Genomic DNA, 23,485 nt, shown 5'->3' with positions numbered 1-23,485 from the left:
AAATCTGCGTCCATGTCCGCAGAGACACGGGAGAGAGAGGGTGATCGAGAGATATGGTACCGGTGTGTATTCCATGGGAGGTTCTTCCAGCCAATGGGGCGATATTGGCCGAGCACGTTCTTGGAATGGTGACTACTCTTGACGTTGCCAATCAGGGAGCTCGTAGGCGCCCCGGGAGACCCACTACGATGTATGTAGGCATGTAGTCTGGGAGAGCGGATTACATGGCGTTTTGGCGGGGCCGCACGGTCCCAGCTGTCATGTAGCTACCGGGGGTGTTGAACACAGAACCAGAAATTCTAAAATTCTTCAGCGAATGATTAGTTATGCCGGACTGGCGCCATGCACGGGGATCTTCAGATTATACAAAGAGGCACATATATACCCGATATCCCTTGATCCTTCACCACGTATTAGCTGAGATGGAATTTAAGGCGACATGGAGATGTGGCGGTTGCACGCTGTGGGAATATCCACGATCCGCCGTAAAGCCACATTCCAGTCTTCCGTCGCACAAATGACAAATATGTATTTACGCCAGATGTGGCTTTTCCATGTGCTACACTGCTATCCACTCCTATTGATCGACATCCAGCGTCCCTGCATGCGTTCAGGCCCACGTTGCCATCGACACGCTCCATGGGATGAACGTCCAAGAATGGGGGGGGAGGCGATACTGATCCACCCAGGCACACCTGGCTGATAGAAAGAGAGCGACTCTGCCTCTGCATGTGACTGTATTTACTCCACGGTGGAGTGTCAAACGGATTTGTACCTACATGTATGTATCAACATCAGCTAGCTCTCTAGTGATGTTTCATGACGGGAAAGTCACACCCCGGAAGCGAGGTGAACAGGAGTCTGTCTGCGCACTGGCCGAGAAGGCTAAATCTTGAGCGGGAAGTACCGTCCTTCCAATGAGCGAAGGCGGCAGCAGCAGGCATGGCAGAGAAAGCAAATGCTTATCTGATCAACACCACCCGGGTTGCTGGAACAAGCAAGTCTCACTCAACCCCACAAGTCAACCAAGTCAACCACGCGCACACACATGTCAGGTCAGGAGAGAGAGAGAAGCACCACTTAATTCGGCAAGGCCAACAACCTTACGTAATTGCAACCACCACAGCGAGCCTGAGTAAGCAGAACGGCCCGTGCCCAGCACCCACTCCATCAATGCCGAGCCCTATTCCGAGCTGTGTGTGGGCTCACACTGTGGACTGTGGAGTGCCTCGTTACACCCGATGCTGTCTCGGAGACCACCCCCCCCCCCCCCCCCCCACCAGTCAGCCCGAGAAAACGAGAGTCCACGGCAAGCCCGTAGTATGTACGTGGAGTACGTACCCCCCCGGGACTCGGTAGCTGTCCTCAATCTGGTCAAACACTAGCAGGCTTTGTACATAACTATCAGTCAGAGGAATTCAATTCCCCCTGTGCGTGTGTGGCTCTATTGACACATTGATGCCCCTGGGCTGAGGTGAGATCTTTCGCTGCGACGAAATCTGAATGTAGCTGCGCGTTTCCCCCCCCCACTCTTCGGACCCCCCGGAGGCTTCGGAAGCCGTGGTCGCGTTCCAGTTGTGGGGCACGGAGAGATTCGTGAAGCAGAGCTGATTTCAGGTGGAGACCATCTGTTATGTCTGAGTCTAAATACGAGCGAGGAGCGAGCATGTACCTGGAAGACTTGATAGGTACTAGGATGGATGATTCTAGCTCTTATGTACGAAGGAGGATAAGAGCCTAACTATCTACTTATAGGTATAAATTGAGGTGACACGTCTAGTTAAGCTAAACTGTGGACACCATGACTTACAAAGCAGCGCCTGTAACATCCGTCAAGGGGAGATACTAGGAGGAGTTCATCACATTTCGTAAGGCACAGGGTCAGGGTTGGATTACAGCAGGTTTCGTAAAACTAGGATCGACTAACTTTCACACACGTTGTGGCGCAGGCGAGGCGTTTGTGCAACTATGTGACTACGGGTCAAGGACAGGTCACGTAGTGGCAACCGTGGCAGTAGCTAGACCCTCTTTGTATCTCATAGTCTCATTTCTTTCATTTGTTCATCATCACAACATCATCACCATAATCAATACGAACTTTAGTTTCTGTTATCTGAGCCTGGGCCTGTATTGTCTGAGAATCACGTAGGGTTCTCACAAAATCTATTGAACTCCTGTTTCGCTCCAAAACGTGCATATACAGTGCGGTTCTTCAAATCTTAAAATGATAGCTCTCTTAGGATATCCGAGGTCAAGGCTTTCATGTGTATTCCCGTAAAAGGTAATCTCAATTTCCTGGATAGGCTACAAGTATCTTTCGAGAATCATACTATGAGTGAAAACATGCCTAAGCATAGTATATATATGTAATCGGCTTGCGTATCAGCATTTATTTTTTAAGGACATTGACCCTTAGTACACGGATAAGAAACGTCACAGAAACCGGCGAGAGCCAATTTATCTAGTTTGACCATATGCATGTAACCAGCCCCATATTGCCAATGTCTCAACCTCGCAGCAACAACCCGGAGGAGATCTAGAGCACCGCTAACAAAAGCTAGAGTACTATCGCTCGGGCGGATGACTTATGTCAAATTCGCGACTTCCCTCTTTCAGCTATCACTAGCCTTCTGTGGTAATTATTGTAAATTCGTGATTGGCTCTGCTGTTGTTGCCAACCGTAAAAAGCAAGATAATTCCCTTACTAAATGGTGCACGGTCCAGGCCGTCGTGAATTTGACAAAATTCATCCGCCCGAGCAATAGGTTTTATACAGCTATCTTGTATATTGTGCCATTGATAAGAAGGAAGCAGTACGACACGAGTTTACGTTTTAAACTCATTAGATCTTACCTCACGTCTCTGCGAGTAGTTGATATTTGTTTATTTTAACCTTCATCCATATCATATTGCTATTTTATTGGGATCACCAACTAGCACTGCTTAGTACATACATGTATGTAGAACTACATCATACTGGTCATTAAAATCAAAGGACTAGTTGTCATTAGAACACTAGGATATTAGGAGGGAAGCGAGGATAATCCCCTCTTCCACTTCATCGTCACAATAAGAAGTAATTAAGTGTCTTACAACCTCGCGTATTACTTCATACTTCATCTCCAATAGAGGAATTTGCAGATTGGCCCAATCCCCACAAAATGCACTCTGCTACACTAGCTTCCCAGCCCCAATACTTGGGAAAAGAAAATATCAACTAATGCACTTCTCAGGGGGATCAATAGTGCTGTTTGACCATACATACATACACCACCCCGCCCTTTCTGGTAGCGTAAGCTTCTTTATTTCCACGTGGTGTACCTACGCTACTCAAACATTAATCAATACCCACTATTGACGCCACCGCGTCCACTGCTAACCCTATATATTCCCGGTGCTTTATATCTTATTGTCAATATTAATACCTCCATACCCAGCTTATACAATCCATTCCGGTGGCGCTACCTTTGCATCAACCCCTCGCTCTAGATCTTTTGAGTCTGTATTCCCCCCCTCAACCTAAGTAGCTAGCTAGCTCTCTATCCCTTATGCTATCGCGAAAATGCTGACCAACTAAGAAAAAGCATATTTGGTGTGGCTTCACTACCGCATTAATTCGTTCGAACGGCCGGTTACACAAGACGTTGAAATTCCCGTATTTGGTTATTTGTCTTGAATACGCCCCTTAATCTTCCCTCATACTAGCTTGAAAAGGCAACTTCGACGTCTTGTGTGACCGGCCGTTCGAACGAATTAATGCGGTACCAGATCTCGCTATCTCTCTTATCAAATACTAAATCTCTCATACAAATCTAATTCCTCTGTTATAGGGGGGTCAGCATATATCGACAGCTTAAGGAATATGTAGTTACCTTCGATAGACTCATTCACACTAGCTAGGCCATCGACAATCGATTTCACTATCGACATCAATCCCTATTACGCATCTCCATCATGCTCACAATACAACAGCTCCCTAACGGCCAGCACGAGTCGAGACTCTATCCCCAGACAACCGTACCCCCCTCCCCTAATACCCTTTCTGCAACATCAAAACAACACCAAAACAAGCCAAAGCACACACTCAAGATCCTTTTTTTCCCCGTCCGACCCGCCCGACCCGCCCGCACGCAATAGCCTCACCTGAAGTAACTTCGGAGGTTGATTCTTAGTTACTTGTATTGATGATGAGAGAAGAGGAATTAATCCTCTTCTCTCAAACTAAGTACAGACTCTTCTTGATGACAGCTAAGCTGCTAAAGTATTCTCTATACACGTATAACGTACAGTATCCTGAGTGCTACACCTAACCCTTAGGGTCATTTTTATGCGATTACCACATCACCAGTAATTAATGAATAAAACAAAAAAAAAAAAAGAAAGGAAAAAAAAAAAAACCACATCACCAGCCAGGTCTCGCGACTCCGAGTGACATCTCATGACGCAAAACACCACTCTCACGGCAAACCGGGTGTGCTTTGGTCTTGAATTTAATCTGCCAAGTATTTCTGCTTCCCCGTTAGCTTACTTTGGATGGTACTGACGACGGATAGCTATGTACTTAGGCGCTCAGCTGAGAGCATCATCAAAAACTGCCCATTGCGGCGAATATATACGTTAGGAGGAGTAGGGTTATGTCATAATTGTTACCTCGATCAAATTTGGTTTATAATACCAGTCTCGAGATTGAGACTTCCAAGACAGGGATGTGGTAGGATGGGTGGGACGAGACGAGATATCAGAAACCGAGTAAACGCACCTAAACTCTAGCCTCGAGGACGTTCAAAAACCACAACTGACTTTTCCAACTTGAACCCCCGGAAGTGACGATGAAAAACCTATTGCAACTGAATATCCTAATTACATACATCATAGGCTATCTGCATCATATATACTCCATAGAAAAGAAAGCCGGAGATATCTCGGTGGTCTTAGTGGTCCTGGTACATCGCGATGGCTTCGTTATCTCTATATATTATTCTTATTTACCAGAACAATCTAGATAGTCCTGATGTTATAGCAATTATGGAACGCTGTGCAAAGGGGAAGCACAATGAGGAAAATGAGTGACGGGTTGTGATGAAAGTATGGTCGGGTAATGAAAAGACAAGCATAGAAAGGTATCGGGTAGTGGGGAAGCACGTGGTGCGACCACACTAGTATTAGATTATTGTGATGGCACGCTTACTATTAGGGTGACTCACCCGGAAAGGAATAGCAGCGGGGCTAATGGCTGCAGGCTGTTCTACTTCCGAGTCGGGAAGTAGGGCTAGGACAATAGTATGATACAGCTCGGTTACTGGCAGTTGCAAGGTTCAAGGTTACGTGTCGGGATTAGAATGGAGAATGAGACTATGCAAGGACGATTTTCTATTGGGGTTATCTTCAGGTTGATTGTGTTATTTTATTATTCTTATGTTGTTAGTATTAGAAAACGGTCCTTGGCATAGGTTCCAATATGTGTCAATAGAAGACGGTTCTGCCTCGACTTAGCGGTATCATCACCCATCAAGCGAGCTGAATCCGGTCTACAATATTACAACGTTTAAAAGCTACAGAACTATTGCTTAGCATTGGCATTTCCCCAAACACCTGATCGTTCGAGTCCTGATCCCCGGCAGCATTACCAAGACTTGATCATGGACAAACGAGCGTTATGATTCGCAGCAGATGGTATTGCGAGAATTCCAAATTAACCGACTATGCATTAAATTGCTTGATATAGCCGCCGGAAGTGTGGGGCTGCCTCGAGTATCACATCGTTCCTGTGTTTAAATTGGCATCATGCTGTAAGTTACTACATGTCTACTTAGCCGGGAGCACACTGGATATATATACGGCAAGAGGGATCATAAATCTATCAAGAAGTAATGGCCGTGAAAATGTTTTCTTACGGGTATTTTTGTTGATCTTATTTCTACGCCGAAGCAATATCAAGTGGCAATGCATTCAATATCTAGCTCCATTCAAGTTGCTAATTCTGGCATCTGACGGTTTACAAAACAACACATTCCGGGAGTATAATGAACCATATTAGGGGTGAGCTTCGTGCATGGTACAAAGTATCCCTAATCACATAATACACCAAAACGCGATACAGTGAAGCATAAGAAGACCTCCGGTAGATTATATTTTTTAAGCATTATACAAAACTCACACACAGCCTGTACAAAGCCATGATACCTCCTAGTCTTCCCAAGTCCCGCCCATAGGCAGAAACCACCACTATACATACAACCTTTACCATTTTCTCCCATACACATCCCACATCCCACTCGAACTCCCACTCCCCCAACCCACCACCACACACCTATTTCCCCGGCGCCGCCAACCTAACCCTATGACTCCCCAAATCCACCAACCCGCCATAGTCCGCCTCATCCGGCAGCTGACAATTCGCGAGAATATAGTCCCTCGCCTCCCGTACCGCCGTCGAGACCTTCACCTTCACATCGCCGTTCGCGCGCATCACCGCGCCAAAGTTCATCTTCTCCCATGGGTAGTCGAGCACGTCGTTGTCGTCCTCGTACGCATAGAGGATCGCGTCGATGCCGACGGCCATGGCGGCCCTGTAGTCGTAGTAGCAGGTGACGGTGTAGCCCTCGGGCGTGGTGATGGGGACCGGGCTGGCGAGGGCGGCCAGGGGCGCGAGGAGGAGGGGGAGGAGGGAGAAACGCATGTTTGTGGAGACTATTGAGTGTGAGGTAGGTAGAGAAGGAGGAAGAGGAGGAGGGTTTTGGATGTCGAGATAACTAGAGGAGTAGCTAGATCGAAGCCCGGTATCAAACTCGATCAAGGCAGATGTTCAAGAAGATGATGAGGGCTGGTGATTGCAACTGAGCGGAGGACGAGGGCAATATATATACCCCAAACCTCCGCTGGAAACACGAAACACCTTTCATCCAGACACCCTACACAATTCCTTCCTCACCAGCAAGCAATCCTCGGGAGATATCGACACCTGTATCCGGGCGGTTAAACTTCTGACGATGTACTCGTGTGGGAAGGGTTCTCACATGTTTCTTGTGCTGCCCTCGTACGAGGCTCCGCCGCAGGGCAGGAATGCAGCGTTCAAGGATATTTATTGGTGGTGCCCGGGGGGGAGGGGGGGCGAAATAACGCCGCGGCTCTGCATCGAGGCTCTGCGGCGTAGCGAGAGGTCCCTGGCAGATGCGTGTCGGATCTTTCATTTAAGCTCGCTTCTTCTGAATGCCGGTTTCGCGGCACAGCAAATACGTAGTACAGGGCGGGATGATGTCTGGTGAGGGGATGCTGTGCTGGAGGACGCTTACATCCCCTCCCATCGGCAAGCTGCGCACCAGCAGACGACGAAGCCTATCCCCACCAGTGTCCCGCGCTGATCCGTGTCCAATCTTCCCCGCTGTTTAAATCCCGCTGGGGTGCACATGTCGCGAGCACAGGGAGGCATCACGCCCGGCAACCATCAGCGGCCCCCGCTTCCTCTGATCGTGATTTTAAACTGAGAGCTATATAGTGGAATCCTAGGGGGGGGGGTTAAGTTGGCGGGGCCCGCTGATGAGTACAGGGTCCCTTGCCTCCCCGTGCTCGGGACATGTGCACCCCAGCGGGATTCGAACAGTGGGGAGATCGGGGACGGAGAGAAGAGGTACGTACGCGGCACTGGTGGGGATATATCAGGCTTTACCAAGCGTCGTGTATCGATTCTGCGGCTTGCGGGGTGAGGCGAGACTCGAGACAAATGTCCAGGTGGGGGAATTCCAACGTACCGCGTGCATGTCTGCTGTGCGGTAATCTTAACTCGAGATACCTAACGTATGTACCCACGGTAGAGTACAGTACTCTAGGAATCATCTCGCTAATAGGGAATCAAGTATTTCTTTTTGCGACTGCCGCTGCATGGCGCGAGGTTGATCAGAGAGCTTAAGCCATCACAGAAAAGATCAGCGGTGCAGGGTCAAAGGCGAGACTGACGCAGGACTGGTAATTTTTGCTGTTGATACCGCCGTATTGAGCACTAGTAAGAGCCTCAAGACTACCAGTTTGGAAGTGAGCGACGAGGCTTGATCTTTTTTGTGCTGATCTTTTTTGTTCTTGCCAGAAATCTTTGGTGGCTTAAAATCTCTATTGTGCAGAGTATACAGTCACAACTCGGTATCCCTGAAACTCTACTGCGGTGGGAAATGTATCGTGATAATGCATCAGTAAATGCATCCCCCCTTTCGTGTACCATAACCAGAATAATGCATCGTATAATGCATCGGCGAATGCATCCCCAGTCCCACTTTACGATTTTACTGCTGACTTTACTCGATATTGTCAATTAATGCGTCAAGTCTTCAGTTAAGCTTTCAGTCAATTCGTCAGTATATTCGGCGGTTAATAGGCTAGTTGACGATTTAGCTATTATAAATACATCAATTAAATCGTCAGTAGATGGATCAGTAAATGTGTTCTACATTTCTATGCATAAAAATAAAATACAATGTCGGGATCGAACTGGTACTATTGTGCTTAATTGCCCCACGCCTTACTAACTAAGCTATCAGTTGGTATATTGAGGCAATAAATCGGTGCTATATTAACCATAGGATAGAGACGCATTCACCTAAGCAATGGATAAACATTTTTCCAAGTCCGAAATTGGGAGGGATGTCAAATACCTTGTCGGACAGCAGATATCAACACTTGCCCAAACAACCACTTTATTGACGAGTTTTGTCCGGAATGTTGTCTGGAAAGTCGTCTGCAAAGTGGTTTGTAAAAGTGATTGAGGTAGATGTCTGTAGAAAGTCATCTGAAAATTGGTTTGGAAAAGCGTAGGGGGTTAATCAGCAGGAGGAAAGTCGTCTGAAAAGTGGCTTGGGAAAGGAATGGAGGTAATCAGCAGTGGGAAAGTCGTCTGGGAACATGTATACTACCACATTTACTACCCCATTTACTAGCACATTTCGTACCTACTTACTCAACGAACACATTAATCGACGACTTTACGTATTACTGTATCTACCAATTATAACCGTCGTACAGCTCTTAACTATCAACGACCTTTCAAACGGATTTCCGAACGACATTCTAGACAAAACTCGTCAGTCAATGTGTTCTTGGTAGATTATCATCAGTAAAGTAAGCCATAATGCATCGATAATGCATCGACCATGCCACTTTCCACAACTCACGACAGCTTATGCATCAATTGATGCATTTACTTCCCGTGCTTATGTGGGCAATGCATCAATTGATGCATTAACCGCCCTGGTAGAGAAATCAATGCACCGGATCCCTTGCCAGTGTCCCGTACGAGGTCCTCTGAGAATATTATTTTTGCTACATACTACAAAATCAATTTGCTATCCCGGATCTTTTTACTATCCCGTCATACGAAATCCTTAGAATCTTGGCAATATATCCGACATATCGAGTTGCGACTGGATTCCGTTTTGCGACTGCATGGTGGGAAGACAATCGACCGGGGTATCTGCATATGCATCCTAGTCGATTTGCTTGTAAGACACTAACTCAATGTTGAAGCGAGATATGTACCTACATAGAATGCAATTGGTGTTTTCTTAGACGATACGAGAGAAATCTAGACCTCTCGAGACCCATCGCAGGAAGTCGCGGGACGTCTCAAGGACACAAGCCGGGGGAACTGGGACGAGCCCACCCTACGCTAACGTTTAAACAATTAATTCTGCAATGAGGACAAATATCGTCTCAACTCAATAGGCCACGTACCCGCTACTTCGCCATCGACGGACAGACTGCCATAGTTGTCCTTTATGGGCATGCACTTCCCCTCAATTTTGATATCCCATCTTGTTAATTAGCGAGATGTTCGTGCGCATTTGATTCCTTCGATCCAATGCTTCGCAGTCTATTCGTTCCGCACCCCCACGGCAACACAGATCTGAACGTCTCAAATAAGACAATTGCAACATTCGGAGAATTAAGCAGGTGAGTTCACAAGGCTGGTATGTATACGCTCTGCGGCATTACCGTCGGGTGATAGAGAATTAGAGCAATCAGGCACAGCTGCACATGGTAGACTGCAATGCGGCGCGAGATGGTTCTTCAGGCTACATACATGTAGTCGTGGGGTCCGTTTCGGTGGTCTTGGCGTCTTATGTCAGTTGTCGCTTCGCATTTCTGGTCATTTGATCATTTCCCCGGCCGGGAGCTAGCTAGTGGAATAAGCCTCGGCATATGGTAAGTAACCCCTAAATTTCATAATTATTGCTTCTTTTCTCAGAAAGGCTAGGTATTGTGCTACCGCGCGGCAAGATCACGGGGGTGGCTTGGATAGAACTTGGTACCGTCGCGCGCGCGTGGCGTATTAATCACTTGGGGCCTCAGAGTATTTGTTAAGGTACTTAGTTATCGCGCATTTGAGCTTATTTCTTGTTTTATAGGCGATTAAAGTTATTCGACTTGTAATTCACTCTTTGAACTCTGTACTTCACTCCTGAACTCTCTCTCCTCATTGTGAGACCACCCTATAAAGTCTGTATATATATCAATGACACACCCCATGAGCCACGAAGATGTACACAAAGAAAAAGTCCAGCTGCCAGAAGAATCTCATGCAAGGCTTCAAGAATCCGAACAAGGCATTCTATGGCGTGAAGAATGTTAGCCAGTCTCACCCCTTTGTGTTCCGTGGGGGCGGTACCACCAGCCCTGCATCCTGTAGCAAGTACTACTCTAGTACCCCACGGCAATAGGACGAAGCAGAAGTGTTGCTGTATTTCTGCGCATGCTCGTATTCTGAATACCGGCGCTCGGCTAACGTTCTTGTATGCTAGTTTGATGTATCGCGCGCTGGCAATACGTTTATATCTGCGCCGTAATTGTGGTTCTGCCAGAGTTGTCATATTGTTGTATCAGTTGTTTCTTACAATCATCCGCCATACGAAATCCGCGCCGCATACCGATGAGGACACTCTCACGGTATCAGCAATTGCAGCCTTCAATTAGGTTTCTACAATGTTTCGCGATGATGTATGCTTGGGAGACGGCCGGCCATTTCTCAAGTATAGAAAGCATTGAGCATCGTATATTTTACAGACGCGGAAAGTTTGATACTGCATCTATGTACTAGCAGTGGGGTATCGACAGCCCCCAACCTTCGCCGCATACCAAGATCAATACGAAGAATGAAGTTCTCCAAACCACCATTTTTAACATCAGCTGTTCAGCATCCGCAACCCCCAACCTCAATTCCCAGAAGAAGGTGTCTCAATGTCACCTCTCCTCTACATGCCTCTCTACGCACGATGACGGCTCGAGGCTCTGCTTTAACCTTTCGCCTCACCTTGATTCGGCAGGTCTGATCGCACCCGGTACCCCCGCATCCCCGCGTGGCAGGGATGCTTCTCTGTCCCTGCATCCAGCGGCTAATTATCTGTCGAAATGTGCCGATCTATATATTTCGGGGCTTTATTCTACTTACATACATATGCTTAATTAATTGACCCTGATCCCTGCCAAGACGTGCGGCGTATTTCTTCAGCATGCAGGTCGTCGGGGGGTGTGCCGAAACTTTGTCTTGTCCTCTTTGGGGAGGGTTGAGATATTGGGGCGATTTTGTTTCAACAGCCGTTGGCCTCTGGGGCAATCATGGATAGTGCTGGAGGAATAAGCCACATTGCCTTTGTTTGAGGCTGAGGTTTTAAGCGTGTGGGCTAGAAATGCTACATACCCGGATGTTCAAAGACGGATGTCCGTATATAAAACACATGACTGGGCCAATTGCCGTAGTAACCGGTATCCCCCCCGTGCTATTCGATGCGATATTCTTCGTTTCGTTTGGATGTTTTCAGACTGTTTGTGTTCAAGATCTTACTAAGTATGTGGGATCTTATCTCGCGCTACATCTTATCTTCAAAATTGATACACGGCCGCAGGCCGAAGGTACAATGCAGTCGTAGCGGAATTATTCGATAAACCTAATCTCCATTCAAACTATATATCTCAGACGGATATTGTAACAATCGTTTCTTGCGGCACAATGTCTCCATAGACGTATATAATAATGTCGAGGATCACCGTCCAATTGGCCAACCATCCCCAGATACCAACCTCCCGTAAACCCTCATGACGAGCAGTCTGAGGCTACAGATGTAGGCTTCAACATGTCCATCTCCACATCATCTCTGAAGAATAAGCCTTTTAACAAGCTAGCACTCCGCGCAGTATATAACCAAGCAATAAACACGAATTTTGTCCGCTGGTTCGGTATCCGAGTGATGATCTGTGATTCCAATATAAGAACATATCAAAGCCCTGAGACTAGCATCAGCCGGCCAAACAAAACCTATTCTTTTACCACCAAGAAGTAACTCGGACAGTCGGCTCGGCGTCGAGCATAGCCCTCGCGAGATCCTCCATCACGGCGGCTCTCGGGTTATGACAACCGTTGTGAAAAAACATATGATCAGTCTTAAAACATGTAGCATATCCGAGAGGTCGAGGGTGGTTGTTCGTGTGGGAAGTTTCGCCCGTGGTAGTTTGGGTAAACATGGTCTGCAGATAAAAATATGCCTAGAGGTAGTAGTTGGCCGGGGGATTCGGATTCCTTTACCCCCCCAAGCGCTCGGGATGAGAACTCGTTTCTACTCTTCGGCTGGTGCGTAGGTCGACCATTTATTGGGGTTCGGAGGTGCCGCAGGAAGTAGATATGTAGGATTTCGTGCTAGACGGATAGAGTGAGACATTCACACATTCCGAAGCTCTTCCCCGTTTCGGACATATATGTCTGTCTAAGGTATATGCCCAAAGTGTACCTGGAAACACAACCCCCCCGTCTCCCCAGTGGTTCTGTATTAGCCGCATTACCGCCGGGCTGCCGCATGTAGAACCGTACAAGCCTGTTATGTAAAACCGTTATCCAATCGTTGGCTGGAACCCAATTAAGCTTTTTCGGATCAAATTCGCTTATCCGACAACGGATGTCCCGGTTATCAAAACCCCAACAGCAACAACGGGAACCTCAAAATGGTCTATAAAAAAGATTTCCGCTAATTGGCTGAAGCGTTGAGATCATTAGGTGCTTCGCGTATATACTGTAACAGCACAAGGTTGACTGTCGCCGTTGACCAAACCTCCCATCCAACCAACAACCACAACCGCAACCACAAGAACAGCCACCACTATCGATATAAATTCATTCAAAACACACAATCAACGTGTTCGGTCATAGAACGATGAAAGTGGGGCATCCCGTCCGCTCTGCCATACCCAAACATCGTATCGCCTAGTTAGTACTGCAGTGGGTGACCATGTGGGAATCCTGGGTACCGAACTCTTTTGTTGCTCTTTTTTTTTAAATCCTTTTTTTTTTTGCGAGATGTATGAAGTACCTACACTGCTTTTGTTTAGATGCGAGAGGCTCGGTGGTTGTGGGACTAGCTACGTGGGAATTGTCGTTATCGAAGGTCTTCTGACTGATTGATCCTGACGGCGCTGGGGATAACTCCACGATTCATTTATTTCCCCGCATCTTGAGAGCTCGGATATGCAAGGCCCTCTCGCAAAGGAGTACTTTCTAATAATACTTGGCCATGTAATATCCATCACACGAATGAATTGAACAAACACAAAAAATCAACGACTGGGATATTCTGCGAGTGATAACCTGTGACTCTCTTAAAACCCGCTACGAGGGTCCCTAGCCATCACTTCAGAAGATTCCTCCCTGCCTTCAGGTAAAAGTGGCATGTATATTTTATCTTAATTATTTGTGCACCTAGGTATCTTATCAAGAAACCTTTTCTCCGTTTATCGTCGCCTCTGGTCTATTTTATTGATATAAATGGTTGTCGGATCCAGTTACTCTCTTGCAATTGAGGATATAGGGCAGCTGAATATATCATACTCAGTGGTAGAAGAAAGGGGGGGGGGGGGGGGGGTCTACAAGCAATACCCATGGGTGTTGAAGGCTCGTCCCCAGATGCGCAGATACTTTTATTCCTTGTTTCTTCACCTCGGGGAAGTGTCTGGCAAGGCAGTAGTAACTACGAGAGAAATGAGGACTGTTTCATGATTAGTTTGTAATTAAAGCAATGGATCCAAGAGATCGATCTCGTTATTCTACAAAGATCGATCTAGAGGATTATAACTCAGGCCTTCCGGTATAGTAATACGCCTCCCCCTGTATATATCGCGGGTACGTATTTTCTATTTTCTGATTGGTTCTAGGCTAGCACTTGGTTCCACTGGTGTGCCTTCCAGTGGCGATATTTATCCTCGGTAGGACAGTACATAGACGATGTATTACCCGTATGTAAAGCTCCGAATGTGTATAGCCGGAAAGTATCGATTGTCAATCCCTCGGCCTTCCGAAGGCAAAAAGGAGGTAACAAGACGGTATGAATTAGCAACCAAAAAGCTTTTATCTACTACGATATTCAAGATTGTATATATTCTATTATCTAGGGTTTCATTCGCGGGGCGGTTGTTCCGAGATTTTAGCCGGCCCTGCTTTCTATCATTTTATTCATGTTAACAAAACATCCTGTAGGAGACGCGAGTGATAATGTGTGATTATGATAAGAGGCTCCAACGGTTATTGTTAATTTTCAATGTATAGAACCCGAATTCTTTGCACCAACGGTGATTACGGTTTGCATAGAGTGGAAACTCCACACACAAGGCTAAAGTGCAACACGATACGAGTACTATCACGTGCACCCGGCAATCTATATGTCTTCTTACTAATGTATTCTTGCAATACCTCCCGGTCTCATTGCACAAAACACAGAAAATGAATTTTTTTGTCCCCCCACGATATACCAAATACATTCAATATATTTATATCAAAATTGGATCTCATAAGAAAATATAAAAGTGAACACGGTAAAGAATGAATAGAAAGAAAACAAAAGAACCGCCCCGGGCCCCCCTTCCACCATATATCTATTATGAATTCCGTCGCCCCAGGTAGCCGTGGGCGCCTGGATATATCTTCAAATGTGAGGAACGTAGATAGACAAGTCGAGTGTCTGGTATAACTCCTTTGGTTGGTTCCTTAGACTGAGAATACTTTCAATCAGAAGTGTCCAGGCGCCCCCCAGATATAAGATGCACAAGATGCCATTGAACCAAAGGCCGCGTAAGCCGTCCTCCTTCGCTGAAATCTTCATCATTTTAAGAATTCTCTTAACCAAAGCGATCAGAAAGGGTGTTATTGCGATAACCAAACATGAGATCCTCCATATCAATTGCTCTTCTTTGCTGGGGAAAGAGAATCTCCCTCCGGTTGCATGTAAACCTGCGTAGGTGATATAGAATGCGCAAGCCAGCTTAAGATTGATTCCCGAAAATCTTTCATCCTTTTCATCTTCATTCTCAAGGTGAGAATCTGGCGATGGGTCGGCAGGGATCGTTGTAGTTGTGGTCTTAGATCCCTTTTCTTCCTCACCAGTTTCTCCTCTACTAGTCGTTTCCTGGTCCTTGGTTCTGATTTTAGGTCCACGCTGAAGAAATGATCCCCAGTCTGATAATAGTCGCTGAAATAGTCCATCTCCATTCATCCCACAATTGCAATCATCATATGTGGAATCCGCGGATGATAGAGGCTCTTTCTCCAATGCAATGAACTCTGTCTTCAACGCCTTGAGCGCATCGATGGCAGCGTTCCATTTAATTTCGTCATGCTTTTTTGGTGGCAAAACCCATACTTCGCTGAGTGGTCTCTTCCAGCCTTTACTTGGTCGCACCGCTTCTATTGGGACATCTGCCCAGGTCTTATTATATTTGAAGTGAGGGATTTCTAGTATAATCGGCTCGCTGACGTCCAGTTGCTTATTCCACCAAAACATGTACATCACTAAAGTAGCGACAATGTGAATCATCGCATGCAGCTCGAGAAGTGCTATAGGGAGGCCCGAAACGAGTCTAGCTAGGAGGTTCAGGACATACCACCCGCATTGGAAAGATACAATGACTTTGGTAAGAACATTTGCATTGCCCTTGTCGCGGATATCCTCAACTTTGATTTGGTCGCGGACGCTCTTGGGGTTGGTCATGTAGGCGGAGTAAAGGTCCAAAGGGGATATCAAGGTACCATCTTTCCTCACAAATCCACCCTGAACCACAAAGAAAGCAACCTCTTTTCTGAATACATCCCACTTGACCGGATCTTTGACCTCACAGCAGTTAAATGGTCCGACTCGGTTTTCTTCGAAAATATAATTGTTATTCTCGTCCGTAGATGTATTGTGTAATATGTAGTGCCCAGCTATCATGGCGCGATGCAGTCGGAAAGCATGAATCCACTGCTTCCGAGCATCTGTAACTACCTCTTCTGGCATGAAAAGGGCCTTGAAAGAAAGGTACAGTTTTTGCCAGAAGCGTTTTGAAACGTCGCTTTGCGGAGGTTTATTTGGTTCTGGAGCGCCGGGCTGTGATTTGCTGTCCCCGGTTGCTGCTGGAGGAGTTGCATTAACGCTATGTGAAGTAACACTTGTGTTGCCTCCCATGTGGTCCGCAGTTATAGGATCGGGGCTACTTGTATGGCCTCGTGAAGGAGCGACGGCGCCCCCTCCGACACCCGGAGTAGCGTCGCGCCTAGACTTTTGAGTCTCACCACAGGTTGGACACGGAGCTACTGCTGTTTGTGCACTATCGGGGGTGTTTGTATCGCTCCGTGGATTAACCTCTTCGCCGTCCGGGGTTTCGGCGCCCGCTGAGGAACTGTTTTCGCTCCCACTGGGGTCTGCTTTGTCTTTCAAAGGTTTCCTGACGAGATCGGGGTGGATTGCAGTCCATATACAGAGTGCAATAGTGAGGGAACAACTGATAATAATTTTCGAGGTTCCGCGACCATCAGGGTTCGATGTCCAACCTACTCTCTCACCTTCAGCCGCAATAGGCGCAACAGCTGCAGGTGTAGGTGTAGGTGCCACAGATGCAACAGATGCAACAGGCGCGGACGAGACATAGGCTGCTAGGGATAGAAGGAACAAGAAAGCCATCGCATTAATGGAGGAATTTGAGTTTCTCTTTGTAGAGGAGTACGGTCGTAGGGATCCTAACGCGGCCCGGCGCGATAAGAATAAATGGAAACGATAGCAAAGGGGGGTTATGGTGTCGACGGATTCAAAGAAGATGTAACGGAGAAATTATTGTAATGGCCTCCGTCTAGTGCTTCGGGACTTGAAGTAGCAAACTTCTGGGAAAGTAAGAAGAAAGAGTGGGAAAATTAGATATTAAAATTCTTCGACGCACCGCAGCGAGTGACCGATCATATATACTGACTACATGTATTCTAGCGCGCCCAACGATATTGCGGATGTTCTGGAGATACTTCTAGGACTCCAGGTTTTGGCGTGGCAGTGAGACAAGTACCTCTGCATGCTAATTGCTTAATTGAAAAGACTACTTATATGCATGCACGACTAAATGCTAGCACGACTAAATGCTATGGGACTGGCTTAAGGCCTGTCACAAAATTAAGCGGGTGATCTGCACGGAGAAGTGCGAAGCGCGCAGTCTCGATGGTTACGGAGTTCAACAAGTCCACAATGTGTCCTTATTCCGGCGTGATATGCACTGCGATTGGCTGATCATAACTCATATAACCAAAAAAACAAACATCCTTAAAAAGACAATGCATCCACTCGGAAGCATGATATCTGTCATTGGTCTTTGTAACCAATCAACGAATCTAGCTAGGACGCCAAGATGAAGCTAGGTGTCAGTCTTTGTGGCTCGATTCGGTGTGAATAATTAAGGAAACCGCTGAAGTAAAGCTTCCTTCGAGATTAAAGTTGATTTCTGTGAATAAGAATTCAAGTTGACACGCCTGCCCATCAAACTGACCTGAAATATAGAACATCAAATGAAGACCATATGTAGAGAGGTAAACATCCGAAATTACTGTGCCGGAGGTGGGGGTTTCCAATCATCCAATGTTTACAAAGTGAGCACTACGCTATTACGCCATTAAGAAGACAGCGATTGAGGATGATGGGCCGGCGTCACAGATCTATAGCATGAATATGTATCACTACATGTACTTTACTCGTCAAGCCTTGAAGGATTAACGAGTAAGCACATCTAGTGAACATACCTATCATACTTCGAGAATTCTGGGTAAATACCTTTACCTATTGAGAAGAAGCTCGATCTCCTCGGTAGAGTCATATGTGGAAGCAGTGTTAGTTGATATAGCAATGAGCTGGACAATTCATATGATCACGCGTCGTGCGCAGGCCAGCAGACTCCCCCTTCACCGGCGTGTATGGAGCGGAATTCACGCTCAGTGTTTCACCAAAATGGGCTCATGGGCCTAGGAAGCTCGGCTAGATAAAAAACATTGTAGGGTGCATGCGGGTCATCATATGTGTAAGCCCAATTCCTAATCGTGAACGGCAGGTTGGTGTGTCAAGTCCGTTTGGTAACCCGTGATCATGTTGATTTCGAACGCCGAATCATGATCCCTCATGTCGTTGCTTGAAAGGACTCCTTAAGTTGCTCTATGCAACAGTCAAACAGAGAAATGTCTTTTATTCTCATACAGGCAAGGTGTATTCCCGAAACCGTCAGGCCGAATTGAAACAAGGTAAATATTCAAATGCTTTTTAGTTAGACCCATTAGGTACTAGTCCTTGAGTTTTGGTTGAGAAATAGACACTTTGGGTCTTTGACCTCATGATCAGACCTCCTGGAGATCGGCATTATTTGATTTTCGCTAGTTCCCAGGAGTCAAAAATGGAGCCAGGAAAACGCAACCCCGACGTAGGGGATGAATTTATTCCACCATCAATACCATCGCTAAATTTCTGAGAATTTATAGAAGGTCAATTGTCATTACAAAGAAATTTGTATAAAGAAAGGCCCTCATCTGGTTGTTCAGTAGTGGTTAGAAAGAGTGGAGGTCCAATTTCATGATCTCTAATGGCCCTGTAAATGAATCAGCAAAGTCGTCGGTAAAGGCATCATTGGTAAAGGTGTATCGGGAAAGTCGTTTCTCGACTACATCGTAGTTTTGGATAGGTAAATGCATCAGTAAAGTCGTAGTTAGGGAAATTGGACGACTTTACCAACGACTTTACCAACGACTTTACACCACATCCTACCAGCAGCTTCGTGGCATTTAGGGAGGGGGAATAAGTTGCGGCCGCCTTCCCTATGATGGTGCCTTTGCAATCACAATTGACAACGCGATCCAATATCATGACCAAGGAAATCACATAACGGCGGGAGTTACAAAGTCAGAAATACCTCAATATTCGAATTGAACAATACATTTTCGGAATTTAAATTGTATTCCCCAAATGTTACAAGCCCATTCACATAGGAGGACATCTGGTGATCCTATTGACATATCTAGTTTCAGAGATCCATTATCATGAGATTCTGGTAAAGACTTCATCGGAAAAACAGATATTTTCCGGCGGAAATAGAAAAGAGTTCGGAAGTAGTAAAGTCATAGTAAAATCGTATGTAAAAGGCATTCCAAGCTGTAAAGTCGTAGGTAAAAGCATCCACAGATACATTACACAAGACATCGACTGTAAATGTGCTTTTTCGTGCCCTTTTGTGCCTTTTACCATTTTATTTGTATGGGAAAAGGGATTATTGATGCATTTACCGGGCTATTAGAGGATAGTAAGATCACCCTCACTGGCCGGGAGTCAAATCAACAGCTAGACCTATTCTTTCTTGGCAACTTAATGCCAGGCCGGTCAAAAATAACTCCGGACTTCCTAGCGCAAAGTGTCTAATAACCCTAAATCCTATAGTGTACATGATCTATCAAAACTATTATGAGAGGGACACTAGATCTTTCAACTACCTCTGTGTAGCAAAAGAACAAAACTGCAGCAGTGGATTGCAAAGACACAACACCTGAAAGACAAGACCGGCCTCGTAGTATGAAGAGTTTCTGCAGGGTTGCTGTTGAGCAGTGGAATAATATCACTAAAGACTCTATTTAAAGCTGGGTTGACAGCGCTATAAAAGGGTTGAGACAGTGTACGTACCTACATACGGTCAATGGAGGACATGCATTGAGCGGTGGAGGGGTTGCGATACGGAGGGCATGCCAAGGCTTGGCTAACAATTCAACGCCAAGCGCGAGCCTTCTATAGGGATCTCGTTTTGTATGGAGAGTCTCGCCATCCCCTCCCTCTTACCGTAGCCTGCTCTAAACCTACAACTTTCTCATTTTGACCAACCTTACATCTACTCATTCTATATCTTGATTTTATCTAACCTTGCCATGCTTTAAGTGGGGCTCCCGAGATCAACTGGACACGGGTTTAACTTTATTTCGACGGAGTTGTGTACTGATTTCAACCAATCAGAATTCAAATAGTGGACATTAGTTTAATGTAAAAAGCAGCTAGTTATATCCGATGCCAAGTTTATTTTACACGCGGGACCACCACACCCCCGCCTGGCGAGCAGGTGTAAATAAGCGGTTGGCGCAGCCCGAGATATGGAATGGAATGACTGCATGTGCCAATCGGAGCGTTATGAATCCTTTCAGACGTGAGCAATATGTCTGTCTGTATCGAGGATTCGATTTCTTGTCTTTTAGTTCGTTTACCGCAAGATGCATACTTAGCCACTCAGTATGTACTTTTCGGTATGCACTATTACCGCATGTGTAGGAGGCTATATATTTCTTTTAACTGTTCCATGTTCAAATCATATATATCTCTCCTCAAGTATTTCTTTTTTTCTTATACAGCTCGAGGATATAAATGATTTTTTCCGCACTGGCTACGTCTTTTAAGACAGAAGAAGAAGTCTGAATATGAACGAACATGCTGCAAAACCTTCGATGTCACCAATCACACTGTAACCCTACCGTATCGTACGCACTTGTGTTCAAAACATCCCCAATCAATAGCTGTAGGTAGAGCCACCCGACGTTAGCCAACGTAAATGGATATATATATTTCTCTCATGAATTACCGATACAGCGGGAGGGGGGCATATTGTAGAAACAGGGTTTAGGTGGCTGACCTGGCCAATAGGACTCTTCCTGTACTCCTACAATAATCTTACCTCACGCTGTAGTGGCGGGGATGCAGGATGTTTCGTCCCTTATATACCACTTGTGCCGAAACCCATCTGAATCTGTGCTACAGTATATCTAGCGAGCTATTCATACCCTATAATCGAAAACCATTAGATCGCACTATAGTGCCGGTCCCAATAAACCTACGGAGCTGCACTCGGACTCAGCCCCACCAAAGGCAAACCTATCACACCCCCATCATCTAAGATGAAAAAAGAAATGAAATGACCAATCGGTAGAGAATCACTATTGCTACGGAATTGCCATTCCAAGCCATTCCTCTTTCAAGATCTCGAGGCATTGATAGGTTTGTAAAAAACGGGCCCTTTGGGTCTAATGGGGATGTCTAATAAAAATCACCCTTAAACTGCGGTTATCATGACTTCTTCGTTCATATGAATTGAGTTCAAAGTGATTATTCTACTCACCAAACCGTTATTTTCTTCTAAGCCAATGGTGGCCTATCGCGACCAGCTCCATACGTGGCTAGCCGTCACTTTTCCAGCACGGAGAAGAATCAGCTCAGAGGTGTCTCAGCACGGATTCTGACTTGGTGAAATCTACCAATTGAAGTGTTACTTATCTCAAAATCGATTTCCACCCTGGTCATCGTCCTTTGAGTCATTTTGTGCTTCTAGGCTGATGCAAACGCAAAGTAAGCGAAGGAGCCAGCTCAGATCTGCAGGGATTCTGTCCCAATGTGTAAGACCAAACAGACTGCATGGTAAATCCGCTGTCCAAGGCTTGGAGATCTTGTAGGGCAGAGACAGGGTAGGCTGCGGACGGCGGTGGTCTCCATCCCTTCGAATCTATCATGATTAGCTTACGAGCAAATGTTGACCCTTTTTTCGTGGAGGCCGAAAGAGTGGCCGGTACTAACGAATCTTTATCACTGTTTTCATCCGAATATATCTCTGGCCAATCTCTCCTCTGGATTCGTTGTGGCATTTATCCCCCATAAAAGGTGTCAGCATTGACAGCAGCAAGGGATATGTGGCACCCCGAACAGCTCCAATCGCTAGACCTTTGGCTGTTGAGTGACATGGGAGAGAGTTGATGTATTGAAAAGACGAATGGACATTCTACCTTTATACCTGCCACTTAGGGCAAGATTACCACGCCACCTAAGCCTCTGCCACAAATCAAAACTACACGACGTAATTAACTATAGTTACGTGTCCAATATTAAACATCAAATCAACACAGAGAGACAAAACATCTATTGAAAGAGTAATCTGATGCATTAGTACATGCATTTGCTTGAATCTATCAGCTCTGAAAAGATTGTGACCTCGATCAAGATCAAATATACACTATCCACCACTCCGCCGGCTAGCAACAGGCGATTCTATACAACCTATACAAGCCGACTTTGACCCCGCCTCCTCCCGTCGATAGTCGAAAACCATCATCCTTGTTATGTTGCACATATGATCGGACGATATCCACCGCCGAGAATGACTCTACCTCCGGACTTTCCAAGATACGAACTCTTCAAATTCAGAACTGCCTTTATTACTCTACCCTTGACCATTCTAACATAGCAATCTACGTTACCTTACTAGCCAGACTACGGATAGAAAACGCCAAAACCACTTCTCCCCCGCGTTGTTATATTCTTGACTTGGAACACGGACTTTGGAAACGAAATTCGATAACACTGCAATTTCCCCGGTGCTTATCGGCGCCACATTCTATACTGACATATAATGCTAGAGCATTTATTCGTAGTCGGGCGTCACCCTCGCCCGACAGGTGATAGTACCCAGAAAGCCATTCCCGACGACCGGACCGAGACACAAGAATACACAGCTTCTCTCTCGTCCTGAAAGCATTTATGATATATTCGCAACTCTCAGCGATGGTAGATGGGAGGATAACTATTAGGCCGCCATGAGCGTAACGGTTATCGTCACCAGGTGGGGGAGCGGATAGCCTGTGCATGGGCCCATGCATAGAGTATTCAAACTCAACGACCGAAGGTCTACAAACGTCAGGCACTTCTTCAAAGTACCAACCCTGAGGGTGAGTATCTTTCTCTTCCTACTCTGCTACATATACCAACCAAATCGTCTACTCCCATCAGCGGTAGCTAATCATAATCCATCACTCGCGTCACAGAGTCTCACTCGACGGCCCAACCTACGCTTACGGACAGAATGAATCTCACAGCCGTGCTTAACAGTGTATCTATCACTACAGCAGTACCCCTACCCTCCATATCATAGCTCTCTATAACCAGTATGTATACAAAAATACTTTTTGCTTCTACATCTACCCCCTCGACACACCTCACTTCCCCGTGACAGCAGTTGCTCGGCTTGGCTCAACTTCTAGAAGCGTTATAATCTAGCTCTTCAGCGGTCAGCGGCATTAGTTTTTCAAGTATTCTAGATCGTCTCGTTATTTCAAACGTATAGGGTTAGGGTTTAATATTCCAAGAAACCTTTATAAAATGACGGAATGGGTGCA

General features: G+C 46.0%; 3 protein-coding genes across 3 annotated transcripts; all 3 read right to left on the bottom strand.

Moving 5' to 3' along the window:
* Positions 1-6,310: 6,310 nt before the first annotated feature.
* Positions 6,311-6,679, bottom strand: H6S33_011131 (uncharacterized protein; the record flags this gene model as incomplete). Its single annotated transcript, XM_044842527.1, has 1 exon — positions 6,311-6,679. The coding sequence occupies one exon, from the start codon at positions 6,677-6,679 to the stop codon at positions 6,311-6,313; it is 369 nt and encodes a 122-aa protein (XP_044697061.1).
* An 8,266-nt stretch (positions 6,680-14,945) lies between these two features.
* On the bottom strand, positions 14,946-16,955 carry H6S33_011130 (uncharacterized protein; the record flags this gene model as incomplete). The annotated part of the gene is made up of 1 exon (XM_044842526.1): positions 14,946-16,955. The coding sequence occupies one exon, from the start codon at positions 16,953-16,955 to the stop codon at positions 14,946-14,948; it is 2,010 nt and encodes a 669-aa protein (XP_044697060.1).
* A 4,122-nt stretch (positions 16,956-21,077) lies between these two features.
* H6S33_011129 (uncharacterized protein) lies at positions 21,078-21,987 on the bottom strand (the record flags this gene model as incomplete). Its single annotated transcript, XM_044842525.1, has 7 exons — positions 21,078-21,107; positions 21,161-21,197; positions 21,270-21,346; positions 21,496-21,509; positions 21,578-21,615; positions 21,732-21,822; positions 21,894-21,987. 7 exons carry the CDS (start codon positions 21,985-21,987, stop codon positions 21,078-21,080), a joined length of 381 nt encoding a protein of 126 aa, XP_044697059.1.
* Positions 21,988-23,485: the final 1,498 nt, after the last annotated feature.

The sequence above is a fragment of the Morchella sextelata genome (genome assembly GCF_020137385.1).
Source record: "Morchella sextelata strain SCLS chromosome Unknown scls_5, whole genome shotgun sequence".
Lineage (NCBI taxonomy): Eukaryota > Fungi > Ascomycota > Pezizomycetes > Pezizales > Morchellaceae > Morchella > Morchella sextelata.
Note: the sequence above shows the minus strand (reverse complement) of the source record. Positions and strands in the feature narration are given on the sequence as shown.